Below are 16,877 nucleotides of genomic sequence, written 5' to 3'. Positions count from 1 at the left end.
CGGTGCATTTTTCTTGCTTAAATGAACCCTGACGCTTCTCTGCCAGGGACCCAGGAGAGAAGGGGTAGCGGGAAAACTCCTTCATGCAGTTTCTTGGCAAGCCAGCCAACCTCTCCTCCCAAATCCATCACTTATACCCAGACTGCGAGTGTTCTGGCAAAGCCGCACCTCGCATGCCCTCCTGCAGCAGCTTGGCTGCACATCTGGGGCCGGTGCCCAGCATCCTGCATCCCATTCCCCCCATCCCAAGCGCTACCCTCTGCCTCTGTAATATCATGTTTTTAAAAAAAAAACAAACCCAAAACAAAAAAACAAACCCTCCTTTTTCAACAGAAGTGTTTTGGCTGAAGTTTCAAAACCATCCAAGTGTCATCACAGCCTCCGCCCCGCTGCCTTGGACCCCTCACCTAGATCGTTAAGGAAAGGTGCAGATAGGCAGAGCGTCTGTGCCAGCAACGCCTAAGCCAGGCAGGTATCTGTCGCTCGCTGGAAATCCACCCAGCAGAGCCTCCCTCTTTTGAAATGGGATGTTCTGGCACTGGAAACACCGTCCTTGGGCTTCTAGGAGGGAGGTAGGAGCCCGGTGAAGGTCTCTGCAGCGTGCGGATCCTGTACGGTTCAGGTTATTAAGTGCAGCATTTTGTCTCTGCTGCTTTCATGCTCCTAGATTAAAAAACCTTGCAAAGAGCCAAACACCGAGGTGATTTATGTTTATTTTGCTTACTTAATAACCCTATAGCATGTCCTTCCCTGGGGCATTAGGGTGTATCAGACAGGCATTAATTTAAATTACAACCGTGCCTGATATTTATTTTTTAATATATTTTTATGGTAGCCTTCCCCATTTATAGTGAACTAGAAAAAAAGCTGGGCCACGCCAAGAAGCTGTAATCGCTACCTAATAATCCTAAAAGCAATCGGGGTAAATCGTCGGCGATGCTGACCCTGGAAAGCCAGAGGAGAGGCTTTTCGGAGCCGTGTCAGAGCGGTGACATCCCAGCATGGCCACCCGGTCCTGGTCCGACCCGGGCAGATCAGTGCCTTCATCGGGGACCCAAGGGTGGCAACGGGACCCCTCGAGCTGCTTCTGCTCCCTGAGGGCCCTCGGGGAGGGTTCCAGGGGCCCTAACGAGCCTCAGTTCATGTTTTTGGATGAGGCTGTGTAGTGCTTCGGTGCATATTTGTGCAGCAATGGTATTAAAGGCAAGCGGTTTCGGTGCTTGTAGCCGTCTCAGTCCAAAACCAGACAGGTCCACCGGCTGTGCGGTACCAATCCTCCCAGGTTTAGCTTTTCCTCGCCACCCACTGAGGTTCTGGATCTGCCCCAAAGAGAAGTTCCCTGCAGAAAGAAATGCCCCTTTTCCACTATTCCTGCGCCTGTATGTGGCTCAGATGTAGTTTATCAAACTTTCACGCGCAGACTGACAGCGAAAAAGCCAAATATCACCCGGAATGGTGAAACTCCATGGGAGTTAAGGGAAATTAAATAATGGGCTTGGGCTATGGGTAACGGGGGACTGGCAACCGGGGCTGGGGCAATTGCACGTATCCATCCCCGTGTAGCTTGGCAGGTCCCCGGGGACACGGTGCTGGACCGCCCATCGCCGGAGCCTGCCGAGAGGATCAGGAGGCTCTCAAGCAGCAGATTAATCTTCTGTCATTTGCATGCATGAAAAGCAAAGTGGCTGGGCAATTAAGAGCCAGGCGGAAAGTTAGGCTGGAGGCGTGGGGTACTCGTGTTTTGGTGGCGGTGAGATGCTGGGGATCATTTCTGCCTCGGGTCCGGGGTGGCCTGTGCTACCACTCCAGCTGTGCCAGAGGAGCAAGACTGGCTCTGAGCAAAAGCTGAGGGCCCTGAGTCATCCCAAGGATCTGGGAACTGGGACTATGGGGAAGCACCAGAGAGCAGAGGCTGAGGATAACATCTTGGGGTTGGGGAAGCTGGCCTGGTTCCAGCGGGAAGGGGAGGTTTCTCCGGATTTGGGGCGCGATAGGATCCGGCACTGGCTCTGGGTGCTCTGCCAGGCTCCGTGTGGGTTTATCTGTGGCCTCAGGGACGCAACCCGCGGTCTCCTCTCTGCAGCAAGGTGACCATGGTTCTCCCAGCTCAGGGCTGAGCACAAGGAGACGAAGCAGGAGAGGGCTCAGGCACCTCCAGAATGTGCCGGCGAGAAGCAGGAGGGGTGCAGGGAGCTGCGTCCCAAGGGCTGGGCAGTGAAAAGCGTGCGTGGGGTGTTGGGATGTTCATAATCCTTGATTTCCCAGCTTCTCTCCTGATTTACCTGGTCAGCAGCCAGCAGGCGCGGTGGATGGGCCGGGCAGCGTGGTACTAGCCGGGGTGTGCATGCACCCCGCTGGGTCTGCTGCAACGCCGAAAATCGCAGCCTTGTTAAAGCCAAACGGCTGCATTTCTAATGCAGAAAGGCGGGGAGGGGGCTCTGGTTTCCTCCAAAGCCTGCAGGTGCAGGCGGGTGCACGGGCAGATTTGGGTGTACAGGGCTGTCCCAGACCAGGGATGCCGGGGAGCATCCTTGCTCCCTGTGTGCACGAGGTCCCCACAAACCTCACTTGCCACGAGCACCCGGGACCCCTTTCCACCATGGCCTATGCTAAGTCGTTCCCTGCCCTGGGAATCTGCTGTTAAAACACTTTCCTGGGTAATACAGTAGCTGGGAGAGACCCTTCCCCACCGTGCCCTTCCCCTCCTGGCAGCGCAGGGACATCCCCACCTTGGTGGGCTTTTCTTCCATGAACTCCTTCCATGTCTTTCTCCATATTTTTCTATTTCTACTAATTCCTTTCCCGATGGAGAGAACACGACGTGGACGCGCCAAGCTTTAATTCAGTGGCATAACAACGTTGGCATAACGGGATGTGACATTTATAATAAAAAAAGGATTTGCATGGTAGGGGCTGACAGTCTCCTTCGGGCACGAAACCCCAGCTTGATGGTGATCGGAGAAGCGAGGGTGGTCTGGAGCCGTGCCGGCAGGGAGAGGGTCGGCGTGGTGTGGGCGAGCTGGGGCAATTCGGGACCATCCCATGCCCGGTGCGGGGATCGGTGTGGAAGTGAGCTAAAATGCAAACGGGCAGCTGAGCTGGGAAATGCCAGAGTTTGGGAGTGCTGGGAGCTCGCTCAGCCCTGCCCTGCTCTCACATGGCCTCCCTCCATGCAGAAATAATTGGAGGGAGAGTTTCTCTTGGACCGGGATTTTTTCTCACATGCTTTTTGTTGGAAAGCAGGATGAGACTGAACGTTTCTGGGAGTTGGGGTGGAAGCGATCCTCACCACTGGTGCTGGCTTTGGTGAAGAGGTGGAAAACCCAAAGCGTGCACCTTCCCCTGCAAGGACACGGTTGAACAGATCCGTATCCAGCTGCAATTAGCGTCTTATTCCTTTATTCTGTGTTCGAGCTTCTGCTCCGCTTGCAGAAGGCTGGATTGCCATCCTGGCGGCTCTGCCCTGCCCGGGATGCTCCCCTGCGCTCCCGAGAGCCGATTCATAAATCCTGACCTCATTATAAAGATCACAGAAAGAGAGAATAACAAATCTGGGCTCCTGGCTGTGCCGGCTTTGAAGCCGCCTTCCCCCCGTCAAGCTAGCGTGCCGTAAGCGAGCAGCGCAGGAGGAGCCCTGTTTGTTTGGGGATTAACTTCCCCACTTGGTTAATTGTTGGTTAATCGTATCAGCACGCTGCCGGGCCGGCACCTCGGCTGCTGCCCCGCGGGATGCGGCCCCCCAGCACCCAGATAAATCCCATGGGGTCCCCGGGGCCGGGCTGGGGCACGCTCCCGGCAAGGCGGCAGCAGCCCAGCCCCGCTCTGCTGCGCAGCCCTGGGTCCCATCCGTCATCTGTTTGTCCTGGTGCCCTGCCAGCGATTGTGCCGATTCCCACACCCACTTTCCATAACCCTCCGTCCTCGCCCGGGCGAATCGCTGGCGCGCTCGCCACCCATCCCTTTCCCCTCCTCTCTGATGGGATCAGACACGTTCTGGAGAAGGGGAAGAAAGGAAAGTTAAAAAAAAAAAAAAAAAAAAAAAGATCAAGAGGAAAACAAAATGTGACTCACTGCCTTCTTAATTTATTTGTATTTATTTATTCCCCCCCCGCCCTACGCTGCGACGTGCAGCAGGCAACACCGAGGGCTGGCTGCGATCTACCGGAGAGCCTCGGTGCAGCCGGTGTCCAGCTTGGTAAAGGAGTGTCGGGAATGAGGGGGGAATAATTTTCTCCACTCTTTTGGCCGAGGAGAAGAGTACAGAGAGGAGCTCCTGGCGCAGAAATTGCACAGCACAGATTTTTAAGCCTGTCCAGGTCTCCGTGCGAGCATCCCACCAGCATCCCGTGCCCCACCAGCACTTGATACCACACAGCACGGACCTGAGGGTGGAAATATTTAATTCCACCTCCTACACTGTGTCCTCGGCAGGGGAAAGAGAGAAGAAGATAAAAGACTAGGAAGCTCAAATGGTGTCATTAGGAACTATTAATGCTCTCATAAAAGGGCATTAATAAACCCGGCAGCTCATCAGCGTCCATTAGCTCCGCTCGTGGCAGGGATCTTTGGGGGCTGCTGGCGTGCGATGCTCCCCTTGCCCTCGCCAGTGTTTCAGCAAAGGGGCAATGGGCTGGAGCGGGGACTTATTCCTCCCTGCAAACCATTCCCCCCACACTAGCAAATACCCGCTTCCCAGCTGCAGGTCCCCCTCGGCCCGGGGAAGGCAGTGGAACCCCGGGAGGGAAAGTTTGCAGGAGCAAGCGGGGCTTCACACCCGACCCCGCCAGCCTCTCCTACAGCCCAGGAGCCCATTGCGAGCAGAGTTTGCTCCCTTGCTTCCAGAATAGCTGTTTACTATTAAAAAAAAAAAAAAGAAAGGGCAGGGTTTACAGTGCTCATCCCTACTTTCTCCCTCCCGCCCTCTTCCTGTTCTCGCCTCTTAAAAGGAACTTTATCCTTTGACTCTCCCATCCCCGGGGCTAGCCAGAACCCACTGCATCTTGGGGCGAGCAGGCAACCCACATCAGCAGGCAGAAAAACAGGGAGGAGGCCCGGCTTCTCCCGATAAGCCCATGGCAAAGCCAGGAATAGCAGCGAGGTCCCCGCACGGGAGCAGCCCTACCCGGAACAGAAAAAAACCTCAGTCCCTGCCTTTGAAGAGCGGGGACTGGCAGCCGGCCCGGCCGCACGGCGAGCTTGGGGTTTGCTGCGAGCTTCCTCCGCCAGCTCAGCCCCGCAGCCAAGACCGGCACATCTGGGGGGAGCGGGCACAGCTGGAAGGGCTGGGCATGCATGGCTGGGGAGAGCAGATGTGCACATCTGGATGGAAGGGGCACGCACGTCGCCTGGGCAGCGCAGGCATGCACACGCATGGGTGGGCTGGTAGGGCACATCTGGGTGGAGCGGGTGCGCACATCTGGGTGGAGCCGGCGTGCACATCTGGGCAGGTTGTGCTCGCACATCTGGGCAGACTAGGCAGGGAGAGAGCAGCCAGCATAGCCCCACGGCCTCGTGTCCCCCTCCGGCACACCCTGGGGTGCTTCTTCCCCAGCAATCTGTGTGCCGCCTTCCCCTCCCCCTGGGACCCAAGGCATCCAAACCTGCCAGTCGCTGCCCAAAATCTTAGTCATCACCTCTCTCATCGGGTTATTTTCGGCTCCGGCTGCCCAGGTGGCGAGCCAGCGTTGGGGAGCCGATAGCCAGGGACCTGAGCGGGCATTTGGCTTCCCGGTGACCTTTGCTGTGCCACCGGCAGCTTGCAGGAGGCTGTCGCCTGCTGTGACTCAGTGCAAAGCAGGTTTCTTTTTGGAGAAAGCAAAGCTTTGATCCCAAAGAGCCGGGGAACCGACCATGTTCCCCGCGTGCACTTTTGCTTGCAGTTATCTGATGCATCTTTTTTTCAGGGTAATAACTCCCAGGGCAGGTTAGGACGGAGGAGCCCTGGCAGCGGCGTGTGTGTGGGCAGGACTGGAATAATGGGTGCCGTAGGAGAGGATTTACGAGCGCTGGCGGCGGCACCGGTGGGAGGTGGGGGCCGGCCGAGAATAGCACAGCAGGTCAGGGGTGAGGTGGCTTGCGAGGGGCCAGGATGCGGCCGAAGCTCTGGCCGCTGCCCCCTTGCCATTAATCCAGTTCCAGCGGGATGCTCGGCGGTCTCGGCAAAGCCTCCTTCTTCCAGGGAAGCGTCCCAGGGCAGGGATGGAGAGCCAAGCCCGCCGGGCGGTGGGGCTTGCTCGCCAGGCAGGAGTTTCGGTTGAGAGCAAAACCACCGCGATGGGGCAAAGCTTTGCCACGGGAATGCCGGTGCAAATCGCTGCGGTCCTCCGCTGCCGGCCCCTTCCCAGCCGACACGGTTCACCCCTCCCAAAAACCTGCATGCAAAGCAGCACCGTGGCTTTTAACGGGCTGTCGTGGCTCTCCCGGTGTGCCACAACCTGGACCACCCACCCGGCTCGCCGGATCACTGATGGTCCCTGTGTGCAGGTGACAGCGCGGTGATGGCACTGCCGGTGTGCCAGGGCACCGTGCGTGGAGCCTCTAAATCCCAAATAGCCAAAGAAAGGCCCTGGCATGCTCCTTCTCCCCTTGCCCTGTCTCCCTAATGATATTTGCAAGGAAAACACTGGAAATGTTGGAAAATGAATCCCTGGGGAGAAGCGGGTGCAGCCGGGGGGGCAGGAGCGGTCTGTTCCCTCCACATCTTTCTCCTGGGGGTCCCGGTAGCACCTCACCCCCCATCTTCTTGTCCTTTCAGGGTGCGGATCTGAGGACCGGGGACGTCAAAGGGCTTGTGCTGACGGGTGAGTGCAGACCCCGACGCGGGGGGGACGGGGTCTCCTGCAGCCCAGGCTGGGAGCTGCGATGAGAGGGTGGCAGAGCTGGCTCTGCCCCATGGGGACGAGCACGCTGGGACGCAAGGGAGGGACACGAAGGGTTTCTGCAGGGCGCAGCTGGGTGCTGTCTGAAATAGGAGCCACTTTTTCTCTTATTTTTCTGGAGGCAAAAGTGGTTAAAAGACTCCCCAGCGGTTGGAAGAGCTCCAAACCAGTGCAAAAGGGGCGGGGGGGGTGTGGTGGTGGTGGAAATACAATCAAAAAGGAAAACACGAGATAAAAGTGGGTGAATCCCAACAACTTCTGTGATGTTGCACCGACAAAGACTTTCAGTTTAAAAACAAGCCAGGCTTACGGAGTTTACACCCTAAGGGGGTGGGGAAGAGGGGCCGGGGGCTCACCCGGCTGTGGGTGACCGAATCCTGGAGGAGCTTCAGCATCTTATCCCTTGGCATCACGCCCTTCCATCCCCAACGGAGGACAAGGGGTGGCTGCCGGCATCGGCAGCGCTGTGTGTGCATCGGGGGGGGTCTCTCCCTGGATGTCCCTCTCCTGGGGACAACCAGCCCTCTCTGACCTCACCAGCCGGCAACGATGCTCCTATGGCCGGAGCCAGCTGCAGGCCCCACATCTGGGCAGCTGTGCGCTGCTCGCTCCCACTTTGGCTGGGTTAAGGGCGTGCATGCAGCGCAGCGGGCAGCCGGGGACGTGCCCGCCTGCGCGCGTCAAACATCTGTAGCCAGGTGAGGAAACAACGCCGGACTTCCAGCACCTGAGAACCCGCTGCTTCGACCACAAGAGCATCCTCCTCCGCCAAAGCTGGTTGCGGGAGGACTTCAAAAGCCCGGCAGCTGGAGCCCAGCCGGCAGAGTTCCAGGCACCCTGGACCCCCAGGGGGTAGCCGGGAGGGTGAGGGGTGCTGGCCATGCACCGGCGGGGTGCTGGGGGTCTCAGACTCAGTGTGTCCCCCCCAAGCAGGTCCCTGCATGGCCCTATCCAGGGGAGGCTGCACCCAGCATGGGGGGGACAGGGAGAGGGCATGGTGGGGATGGTGCAGGGATAGGAAGGGTGATGGAGGAGAGGTTGAGGCACTCGGCAGGGAGGCGAGGAGCACCCCGGGGCTCTGAAGTTGAAAGAGGAGGAGGAGGAGGAGGAGGAGAGGGCGGTGGTTGGCGCAGCGGGAGGCTGGGGGCAGGTTATTTCAGGAGAGGGAAAACAGGAGCTGGCCCCCAGGCAGATGGAGGGGGGATCCAGGCGGCGATAAGGGAGCGGGCAGGTTTGGGGGGGGCATAGTGGCTCCTCTTGCCTGCGAAACACATGAGCTGCTGAGCGCTTTCTCCCTCCAGCCCCACGCGTGGCGAGGGGCCTCGGTGCACGGCGCTGGGTGGGAGAACCGATCCCAGCCTGGAGCGGGGTGGTGGGCATGTGGTTATGGTGGGAAGCGGGTCCCGCTGGGCGGGATGCTCAGCCGTTATCTTTTGCATCCCCAGATTACGTCCGGCCCACGCCTCCGCCCCGCAGCGGGTACCACCGCTACCAGCTCCGCCTGTACGAGCAGCCGGCTCACGAGGCCATCGCCCTGAGCCCCGAGGAGCGGGTCTCGCTGGGTAAGGAACAGCCGTGCCCTCGCTCCCGGCCCCATGCCATGCCCCGAGTGGCTTTCCCGGGTGTACGGATAATGCCATGTGTTCGGGCATGCCAGAAGTGCCGGGCTGGCGACGCTCATTTGGTGCAAAGGGACTTCGAATCATTACACGGAATACAGATGGGGTGTTAAGTCCTTGCAAGGCAGCAGAAACTCTCGGCAAAATGGCTGGTAACGGCCTGGCTAGCGGGATCGGAAGCAGGGAGAGATCTCGTGGGCTGTGAAATCGGGATGTGTCCTTGCTGGTACGTCCCCCCTTCCCGAGCCGCGGGAGTTGCATCACCGCCACCTCGGAGCACGCAGATAAGGATCAGACGTGGAGATGGTTTAGCAAAAGATTGCTCAAACCGGGCTGACACAACGCCCGCCAACTCCCAGCTCCTCTCCACCCCACGCGGCGCAGGGACAGGGCTGCCCTTTCCCAAAAAGCTGCACGGCATGGATGGAGGCAAGCAGCCAAGACCCCCCCCCAAGACCTGATGAGACCATCCCCACTGCTTTATCCCGGACGGGTGCACCCTGGGGTGTGGGGTCACCTGCGGGACCCCCGGCACGGGCAAGGATCCATCCTGCAAAATGTAAAACGTGGGTTCCTTCCCCGGATGGTTCTGGCGCAGCCCAGGCTGGAGCACGGGGCACTGCGGTTCACGTGGCCTCAGCAAGGGAAATTTCAAAACTTTCCCAGCCAGGACCACATGAGCACAGCTCGATCGGCAGGTCAGGTCGGTGCGTCTCGTCTGTGCCGGCCTGACTCACCCCTGCGCCGTGTTAACCAACGCTGCACATCCCGGGGGAAGGCAGGCAGCAGTGGGGTAGCTCCGGGAAACTCGGTCTCCCCGGACCCCCGTGCTGGGAGAGACCCCGAAACCCACCCGGCGTGGGGCTGTGGTGCTTGTCCCGTGGCCGGAGCGGGCTGCTGCTGCTGCGCGTCTCTCTGTGGGTGATTTCTGCCCTTCGGTTTGCTTTCTGGCTCATTAGCTCTGCTTCTTAATGACATGCGTTGAAGCCACCCCCCCTGCTAGCGGAGTGGGGCGCTTCCCCGGCCCCTCATCCCTGGCGTGGTGGGAGGAGAGGGGTCCACTGGTGTCACCAGGGGCCATGCACCCGCATCCCCATCGCAGCATCCCGGGGCTGGGAAGGGAGCCTGGAACACCCACCAAAGAGCTTTTTCCAGATAAATCCTCTTATTAGCAGGATGTGCGCCTCCAGCCCCCAAATTTCATACCCAAAGGGGTTCAGCCACCAAACCCATGTGTCCCGCGGAGGATCCCCCCGCCGTCCCCCCGTCCCCCGAGGTGCAGGGTGGCCGGGTGCTCCCCACCCTGCGCTGTCTCCATCCCATCCTCAAGTTTCTCAGCCCTTCCCAGGCTCCCTGGGAAAGACCCATTAAAACAGCAGCGGATATTTTCTCCACAACATCTGATGCTTGAGCATCGCCGTTTGTCAGGCAGCTGCGGCTGTCTTGGCAGAGGCTGTTATTTAAGTCGTTGGTTGAAGGTTATTTTTAACCATTTCACTGCTGCATCACAGGCTTGGCCTGTCCAGCGGGTGCTGCTGGATTGAACCACCACCCGCCGGCAGCCCATCTCTTTAATTCCCAGGGCAGCTGGTAAGAGGGGCATGAGCCCTAAAAGCAGTCAAAGGATGAAATTTTGGTTTCTCAAGGGTTTTAAATAAATCCATCCCCAGGGACCATAGTGGGATGAACACCAATCGAACTGCTGGTGCATCCAGCCCTGTGTGGCTGAGCACTGGGGTCCGACCCCACGATGCGAAGGCAGCACACGGGGAGAGGAGGAAACACCTTTGGCAGTACTTGGAAACAAGGAGGGCCTGACCCTGACCCCAGTGGACCATGGGTGAGAAACACAGCCAGCTCCTCTGTGCCTCTGCCTTGGTCCTCTCCTCCTGTGGTACAAGAGAAGTGGGTTCACCTGGTGATGCTGCAGGCACAGCTTGCAGCCTTGCTTGGGGTTTTCCATCTTGCTTGGCCTTAAACCAGCCCCTTCTTGTTGCTTTTATTTTGTCCTCCATCTGGTGGCAGCGATATCTCCATCTCACCAAAGATGGTGGCACCCATCGCCACCAGGTGCTAACCCCGGAGAGGGACCGATGTCCAGACCGGAGCACCCGGTAGGTGCAGGGAGCGGCACTGGCCCATTCCAACCTCCGGACGCATCCAGCATCCAGCGCCGCATCCCTGCGCCGTGCACCACTAGCGCTGTGCCATGCATCCATCCCTCTGGCAGCTTGTCCCCTGGTAGACCCCGCTCGGGGAGAAGACGGAGCCCCACGAGAGCGTTCCTCTCACCGCTCAGCTCGCAGAGACGCTCCCTCCTTCGCCCTCCGCCCAAGCAAAGGCATGGGCTGCGCTTTGGAGGCCGAACGGGGAAAGGTCCTGGGCCGAGCAGGGCCAAACTGGGGAGGGTGGTGTGTGCCAGGAAGGATGGCAGGAGCTTGGTGGTGGAGCCGAGGGGTAGGAGCCTCCAGAAGAGGGCACTAAACCAGGACCTGCCCATCCGCCGCGTCCCTGCTCCTGGGAAAGAGCCGCTCCTTGTACAAATCCCTGGGAAATTAAAAAGCGAGGGGCAATGGCGAGCGTGGAAAATAAATCTGTGCTACTTCTCCCCCCGGCCTGGCTTTGCAATGCCGGCAGCTCAAAGGGAGAGAGGATGGCTCCACGGTGGCCGGTGGTCCCTGGTGCCCACCCTACCTTGGGGGTATCCAGGCTGGGATGGCACTGATGGGCAGCGGGTCGGGTGCCATGCCCAAGGGCGTGTGGGCAGGCAGTGGCGGAGCTGGAGGAGGGCTGCAGCACCCCGCTCACGTCCCCTCGATGCCGCTCCCTGCAGCGAGCCCGTCGCTGGTGGCAATGGTGAAATCAGTTGTTTACAGCAGAGGTGTTTCTCCAGGGTGGCTCTTGAGCAGAAAGACTTGTTTCATCAGGAAAAAAAAAAAAAAACCTCTGATCCTTCTCTGCGAGCGTTTCTGATCAATCCCTGCACCAGCCAGCTCTTTCGCTGTGCAACCTTGGTCAGATAACTCTCTCGGAGCCTCAGTTTCTCCACTGGAGTCTGATTCACTCCACTTTTTGGCTGTGCTGCAGCCGTGCAAGCAAATTGTCACTGGGCACCAGCTCTGTCCCCGCTTGGGACCAAAGTTGGGGACCCTTGGAGTGTCCCCAAGGCCACACGAGCACCGTCAGGCAGTGCAAAGCCCTTCCTCCCTGCTCGCCCCGCTTCCCTCCCCAGGAGGGTTACAAGCCGTGTTTGTATTTTGGCGAGATGCAAGATAATAGTTTGTGGTCTGCAAAATGTCAAAGCCACCCGTCGCATCCCGAGGCGTTGGCACCCGCTGCGAGCTCTCGATCCGGCGGTCGGGCTGTGCTGCCTGCTGCAGCGAGCTGCGGGAAAATCCCTCGGCTGGGGGAATTCAGGCGTCCGGTGAAGCCCGGCCATGGTGGGGTGGTATGGCAGCCGCTTTTCAGGGACCTTTTCGCTCATCTGCAGCCCGCAGGAGGATGGAGACCATTCATTTTCCACCTCCTTCCTTTTTCTTGTAGGGGAACGTTAATTAGCAGATCTTGAGGCTTAATTGCACCTGCCGGGCAGTGCCGTACCACCCTCGGCTTCCACCCTGCCGTGCCCCGGTGCCAGATGCCCACCAGCTCCGGTGAGCATGGGGAGATGCTCCCCAGCATCCCCAAACCTCCTCCTGCCCCGGAAAGGCATTTTACAACCGGGAATGGGCTTTTGCCTCCCAGAAATGTTTGCCTCCAGGGAGCGGCGAGTCCTTTGGGGACCAGGGACCGGGGATGAGCCCGGCTCGTCGCCCTCGCCGTGGCTCCATCCCTCTCCAGCTCCGGCTTCGCATCGGGGCTGCAGCATTGACTCATGAGCCGACCTTGTGTGCCTCCGATCCACCCAGCTGGAAAATCGGGTTGGACTGGGCCCCGGCGGGGAGGGAAAGGCTGTGGCTGGGACGGGAGGCAGCGAAGGGCTGCGGGGAGCGCACGGTCCCGCCTGAAGTCCCCGGGTGCAAGTTAATGGTGACCAAAGCAGCTGGCGGCCTCCCGCCTACCTCCGCTGGGACATCATTAATCTTGCCAGAAAAGCATCAGGGCTCCTATCAGGGAGAACGGCCCCGCTGATGAGGCTGATAAATTACAGCCGGCAACGTGCCCCCAGCGCTGCGGGGCCGGGAGAAGGCGGGGACCGGTCGTTTTGGGGGGGCAGGGTGCAATGGTAGGGCTGTGAAACAGCCCTGTGCACCCATCGCCTGCGGGGCCAGAGGGTCCCCGAGCTCCCCGAGCCCAGCAGCTGCCCCGTGCCTCAGTTTCCCCATCTGGTGCTCAGGGATCAGGTGGCTGCCGCACACGTGGGTGTCAGCGGGCGCTCCTCTTCCTCCGGCGGGTGCTCAGATAAGGGCCGAGCGCCATGATATAATCCTCTGGGAAACGAGCTTGAAAACGGACCCAGCCATGGATGAAACCTCGTATTGTTTTGGTGGGGAGAGGGATCGGCAGCAGCGTGACCGTGGCTCTCCGGCCAACCACCCGCTCCCCTCCCCGGCTCTGTGGTCCCAGTAACTCGCGGTCCCCAGTCCTGGGAGCCGGCCGGTGGGGTGGCATGATTTGGGACAGTTTGCAGAAAGTTGTCACGCTGTGCCACGGTGTACAGTCGGTCATGCCGGGATGGGGCACCCGGTTTGCGGATGCGCCCGAGGGGTTGGATCTGCTATGGGGGGGGGTGCAGACCCCCAGACCCGCTAGCCACCCGGTGTATCACCCTCGGCTTTGCCACCCCGGCGGCTGTGCCCGGGGGCTTTCCCTGCAGCCGGTCCCGTCTCCCGCAGAGGGACGGGCACAACCGGTGCGATGGCAGGTAGGAAAGTAGGTCAGGAAAAACCCTGGCCCCACGCGTGGCGGCGAGAGCCTGGGCCAGCGCCCGCAGCCCTGCAGCCGTTCTGCCTCCTCCCGGCTCCTTTCATCCGTGCCTCTCCGGAGGCTTCACGAACATCAATGACAACTCCCGGCACCCTTGGGAGTCGGGGGGCCGCCACGTCTTGCTTTCACCCCGATCCCACGGGGCACCGGCTGCTTTCCCCCCTCCCGGGGCTTGCCGAACGCTTTGAAACCCAGCGGATGAAAGGCGCCCGCCGAAGGGCTGTGGGTGCAGCGGGAGCATTCCCCCCCCCCGAGACCCCTTCCCCTGGCACCACGCTCGCCGCGACCCCCAGAGCTGGGATGGATTGAGACCCCAAAGCGAGCGGCTGCTCCTCCTTGCCAGGGGTGTTTTTTGGGGATGGAGGTGTTTTTGGGGGATGGAGGTGTTTGCGGCACACGCCGGGGCCCGATGGCCGTGCAGGAGGGCGCCGGGGCTCTCAGCCATTGCCTGGCTTGGCAGCGGTACCGGCAAACCCAAATCCCTCCTTGGGATCCTGCGTGGGGGCATCTCCCCCCCCCTCAGACTTGGGCTGCGGTGATGAGCCAGAGCCGCTGGAAACGCGGGGCTGTCCTTGCCCTCAGCTTGGTTTGGGTGCTCGGTGGGTGGTGGTGACGATGGGGGGGGGACATCTGGGACACCCCCAGCCACACGTAGCCTGATGCATTTCAACATCTCCTCCCAGCCGGCATGCCGGGGTGCAGGGTCCTGCCCGAGCATCCCGCGACCTCCTTCCCAGACACCGGAGCATCTCCCTGACCGCATCCTATTGCAGCTCCGGGAGGTCGCAGGGTGCAGTGCCGGCACCGGGAACATTGGCAGAGCCCACTGGGGGCTTTTTGGCTGTGGGGTGATACACGGTAGGGCCTGACCCAGTGCCCGAGGTGGGGGGCAGATAGGGGGGTGGGAGCTGGGCTCCGCCGGCACCCCGAGCCATCGTCGCCCCACGCGGGTGATGCAGCAGCTGGGGTTTTGCTCAGCACTTTTGCAAGAGCAAAGGGGATGGTTTGCTCCAGTTGGGGCTGAGATGTGAAGGCAGATAAGGGCTGCCAGTCTGCAGCGTGACATTAAAGAGCAGCGCCAGGAAGGGGAGAGGAGGGGAGGACGGGTTTCAGATAAACAACGGGCCCCTTTCCCCGCCCTGCAACCCCAGGGCCATGTCCTACCCAGTGTCCCTCCAGGCAGGGACAGAGGTGGCAGGGTGAGCTGCTTGGGTCCCATCGTTGCCGGGGAAAGCCCCTTTGGCCGAGGAGGAGGATGCTCCACCAACCACCAGCCAGACCCACGCGCGACACTGAACCCTTGCAAAGTGCAGGGGGATTTTTGGCCCACGGGGACGAGGGAATCCCTCCTGCCCACCGCCCCGGAGAGGGTTTCCCTGCCACCTCCAGTGTAGGAAAAACCGAGGCCGTCTCCAGCCGTGAGCTGCCCCCAAATCTCTGGCATCCTCAGGTCAGGGCAGGCAGCTGCGGAGAGGGGGGGGTCAGGAATGAAGAACACTCTTGGCTCCAAAAATTTGTGGAGCAGCAGCTCAGTGCATGCGAGCGAAGGGGCTGGGGGATCTCGTGCTGTCTCCCCCACGTGCTGCTGGGGGATTTCCAGGCGTGGACTCATAGGAAGCCGTGGGAAGGTCGGCTCCAAAGGTCAGCAGGGGCGGAGAGGGGGGGCAATGCCATTTAACCCCCACCCCAGGGATGCTGAGGGCTGGGATCCCCATGGCTCCCTGCCCTCTGGCCCCACGGGACAGAGCCCGGTGCCTCCCCGCCTGCCGCTGTTTGCAGGATGTGGTCTGCAACGCCTCGGGCAGAGCCGCAGCCGGCGCATGGCATGCAGCGTGCAGCCCCAGCCTGGATCTGGCCCGTCTCGCAGCCCAGCTTACCCCCTCTCCCTCTCTCCCCAGGAGCCTGGGCGATGGAGAGCTTCGTGGAGCAGTTTCGGCTGGGCTCCCCGGTGGCCTCGACCCAGTTCCTCACCAAATACTACGAGGATTAGCGCCGGCCATCGTGCCCTTCCCCTGCGCAGCTTCGCTCTCTTCCCCGCACCGCAGAGCCACCTCCGTCCGGACCGGGAGGAGACCCCAGAACCCACCGAGGATGCACCCACCCTTCTACCAGCCCAGATTCCCAGCAGAAATCCCAGCCCCTCCACTTCCAAAACCTGGGAGGGGTTTCTCTTTCCCTCCGAGGGTAACATCCCAAGCGGTGTCCTGGGAAGAACGGCATCACCTTCTTGTCCCCTCGCCCTATTTCTGGCCTGACCCCCAGCATGTTCCCCCTGCACCGTGGGGGTCTTGAGCTTTAATGCCTGCAGCTTTCAGAATAAAACATGGATGGAGCGCACGGGGCTCCACGGGCTCCTTGGCAGCAGCGAGCGCGGGGCGATGCCGGGCCAGCGCCGGGTGAATCTGGTTGCTTTGGGGTCCGCGCCAGCAGCACGGGATGGAGCAGACCCCCTTGCAGCTGGGGGGGGACATGACAGGGTGTTGCCAGCAAGACCCTCATGCAGGTGATGCCGGGCATGGCCCAATGTCACCCAGGGGCTCCGGAGCAGGACCGTGGTGCCCGGCCGGGGGGGTCCCTCGGCAGCACCACGCAGGGCGGCAGCGTGGGAACCGGGCACTGCCCTGGCCTGACTCTGGCCCTGCCCTGCCTTTGCCCTTGCTCGCTGCCTCAACCCGCTTCTCTTGGAAAGCAAAACCGAAATTAAAGCCGTAAATCAGAAGAGCTCTGCCTACTGGCCACTTAGCCGGACCTCCCCTTTAATTAGCTCTTTAATTAGGCTTTCATCTAAGACTCGGTTTTCTCTGAGGCTTGGATTCACCCGCCTGCAAGTCCTCCTTGCAGCATGTCCTTGGTGGCTCCGCTGTGACAAAGCTGATTTAGTCCTGCCGATGGCCAGGACCGCATCCAGGGGCACTTTGAACAAACCACAGGGAGCAAGAACCCGGGGGGGGCATTTTGCAGGCAGGGGAAACCGAGGCACGAGGGAACAACTTGCTTACAGCCTTGCAGGGAGGTCTAGCGTCGTTTGGAGGGGATGGCGATGCTCCTGTTGCTGCATCTCACCCCTGCATCAGTCCCTGGGTCTGTCCCAGAGCAACCTGTTCCCGATGCAAGAGAGAAAACAAGTCTGTGCCATCTCCTTCTCGCTCCCTGTGCCTGCCTGGCTGCCCTCCCCAGCTGTGAGAGCGGCTTTCACTCCGTGCCAGGGGGGTTTAAACATGGCTGGGACTTTCCCTCCAGCAGGAAACGTCTGTTTACCTCGCAGGGGCTGAATCACTCCAGCCGCATGTCGCATGGGTCCTGCAAAACTCTGCCAGCCTCGGTCCCCGCCGGGAAGGATCGGGGTGACGGGCTGCAAGGTGCGAAGGAGGATGCGGGAGCCAGGGGGTCCCGGCTCACCCCGGGCACACGCCGCTGGGTGAAGCTGCAGGATGCAGTGGGAAGAAGAGCAACA

At 60.5% G+C, this 16,877-nt stretch overlaps 1 protein-coding gene across 5 annotated transcripts in view; it reads left to right on the top strand.

Moving 5' to 3' along the window:
* The window catches only part of PEBP4 (phosphatidylethanolamine binding protein 4), a 79,707-nt gene extending 63,579 nt beyond the window's left edge, over positions 1-16,128 (top strand). For all 5 annotated transcript variants that reach the window (XM_075043547.1, XM_075043546.1, XM_075043545.1 and 2 more), the window contains 3 exons: positions 6,755-6,800; positions 8,324-8,440; positions 15,322-16,128. In XM_075043547.1, the coding sequence (XP_074899648.1) occupies positions 6,755-6,800; positions 8,324-8,440; positions 15,322-15,413 (255 nt within the window). In that variant the 3' untranslated portion in view covers positions 15,414-16,128. The remainder of the gene's footprint in view (positions 1-6,754; positions 6,801-8,323; positions 8,441-15,321) is intronic.
* Positions 16,129-16,877: the final 749 nt, after the last annotated feature.

This window comes from Buteo buteo, chromosome 12 (genome assembly GCF_964188355.1).
Source record: "Buteo buteo chromosome 12, bButBut1.hap1.1, whole genome shotgun sequence".
In the NCBI taxonomy this organism is placed as follows: Eukaryota; Metazoa; Chordata; class Aves; order Accipitriformes; family Accipitridae; genus Buteo; species Buteo buteo.
This window is presented reverse-complemented; position numbering and strand designations above follow the sequence as displayed.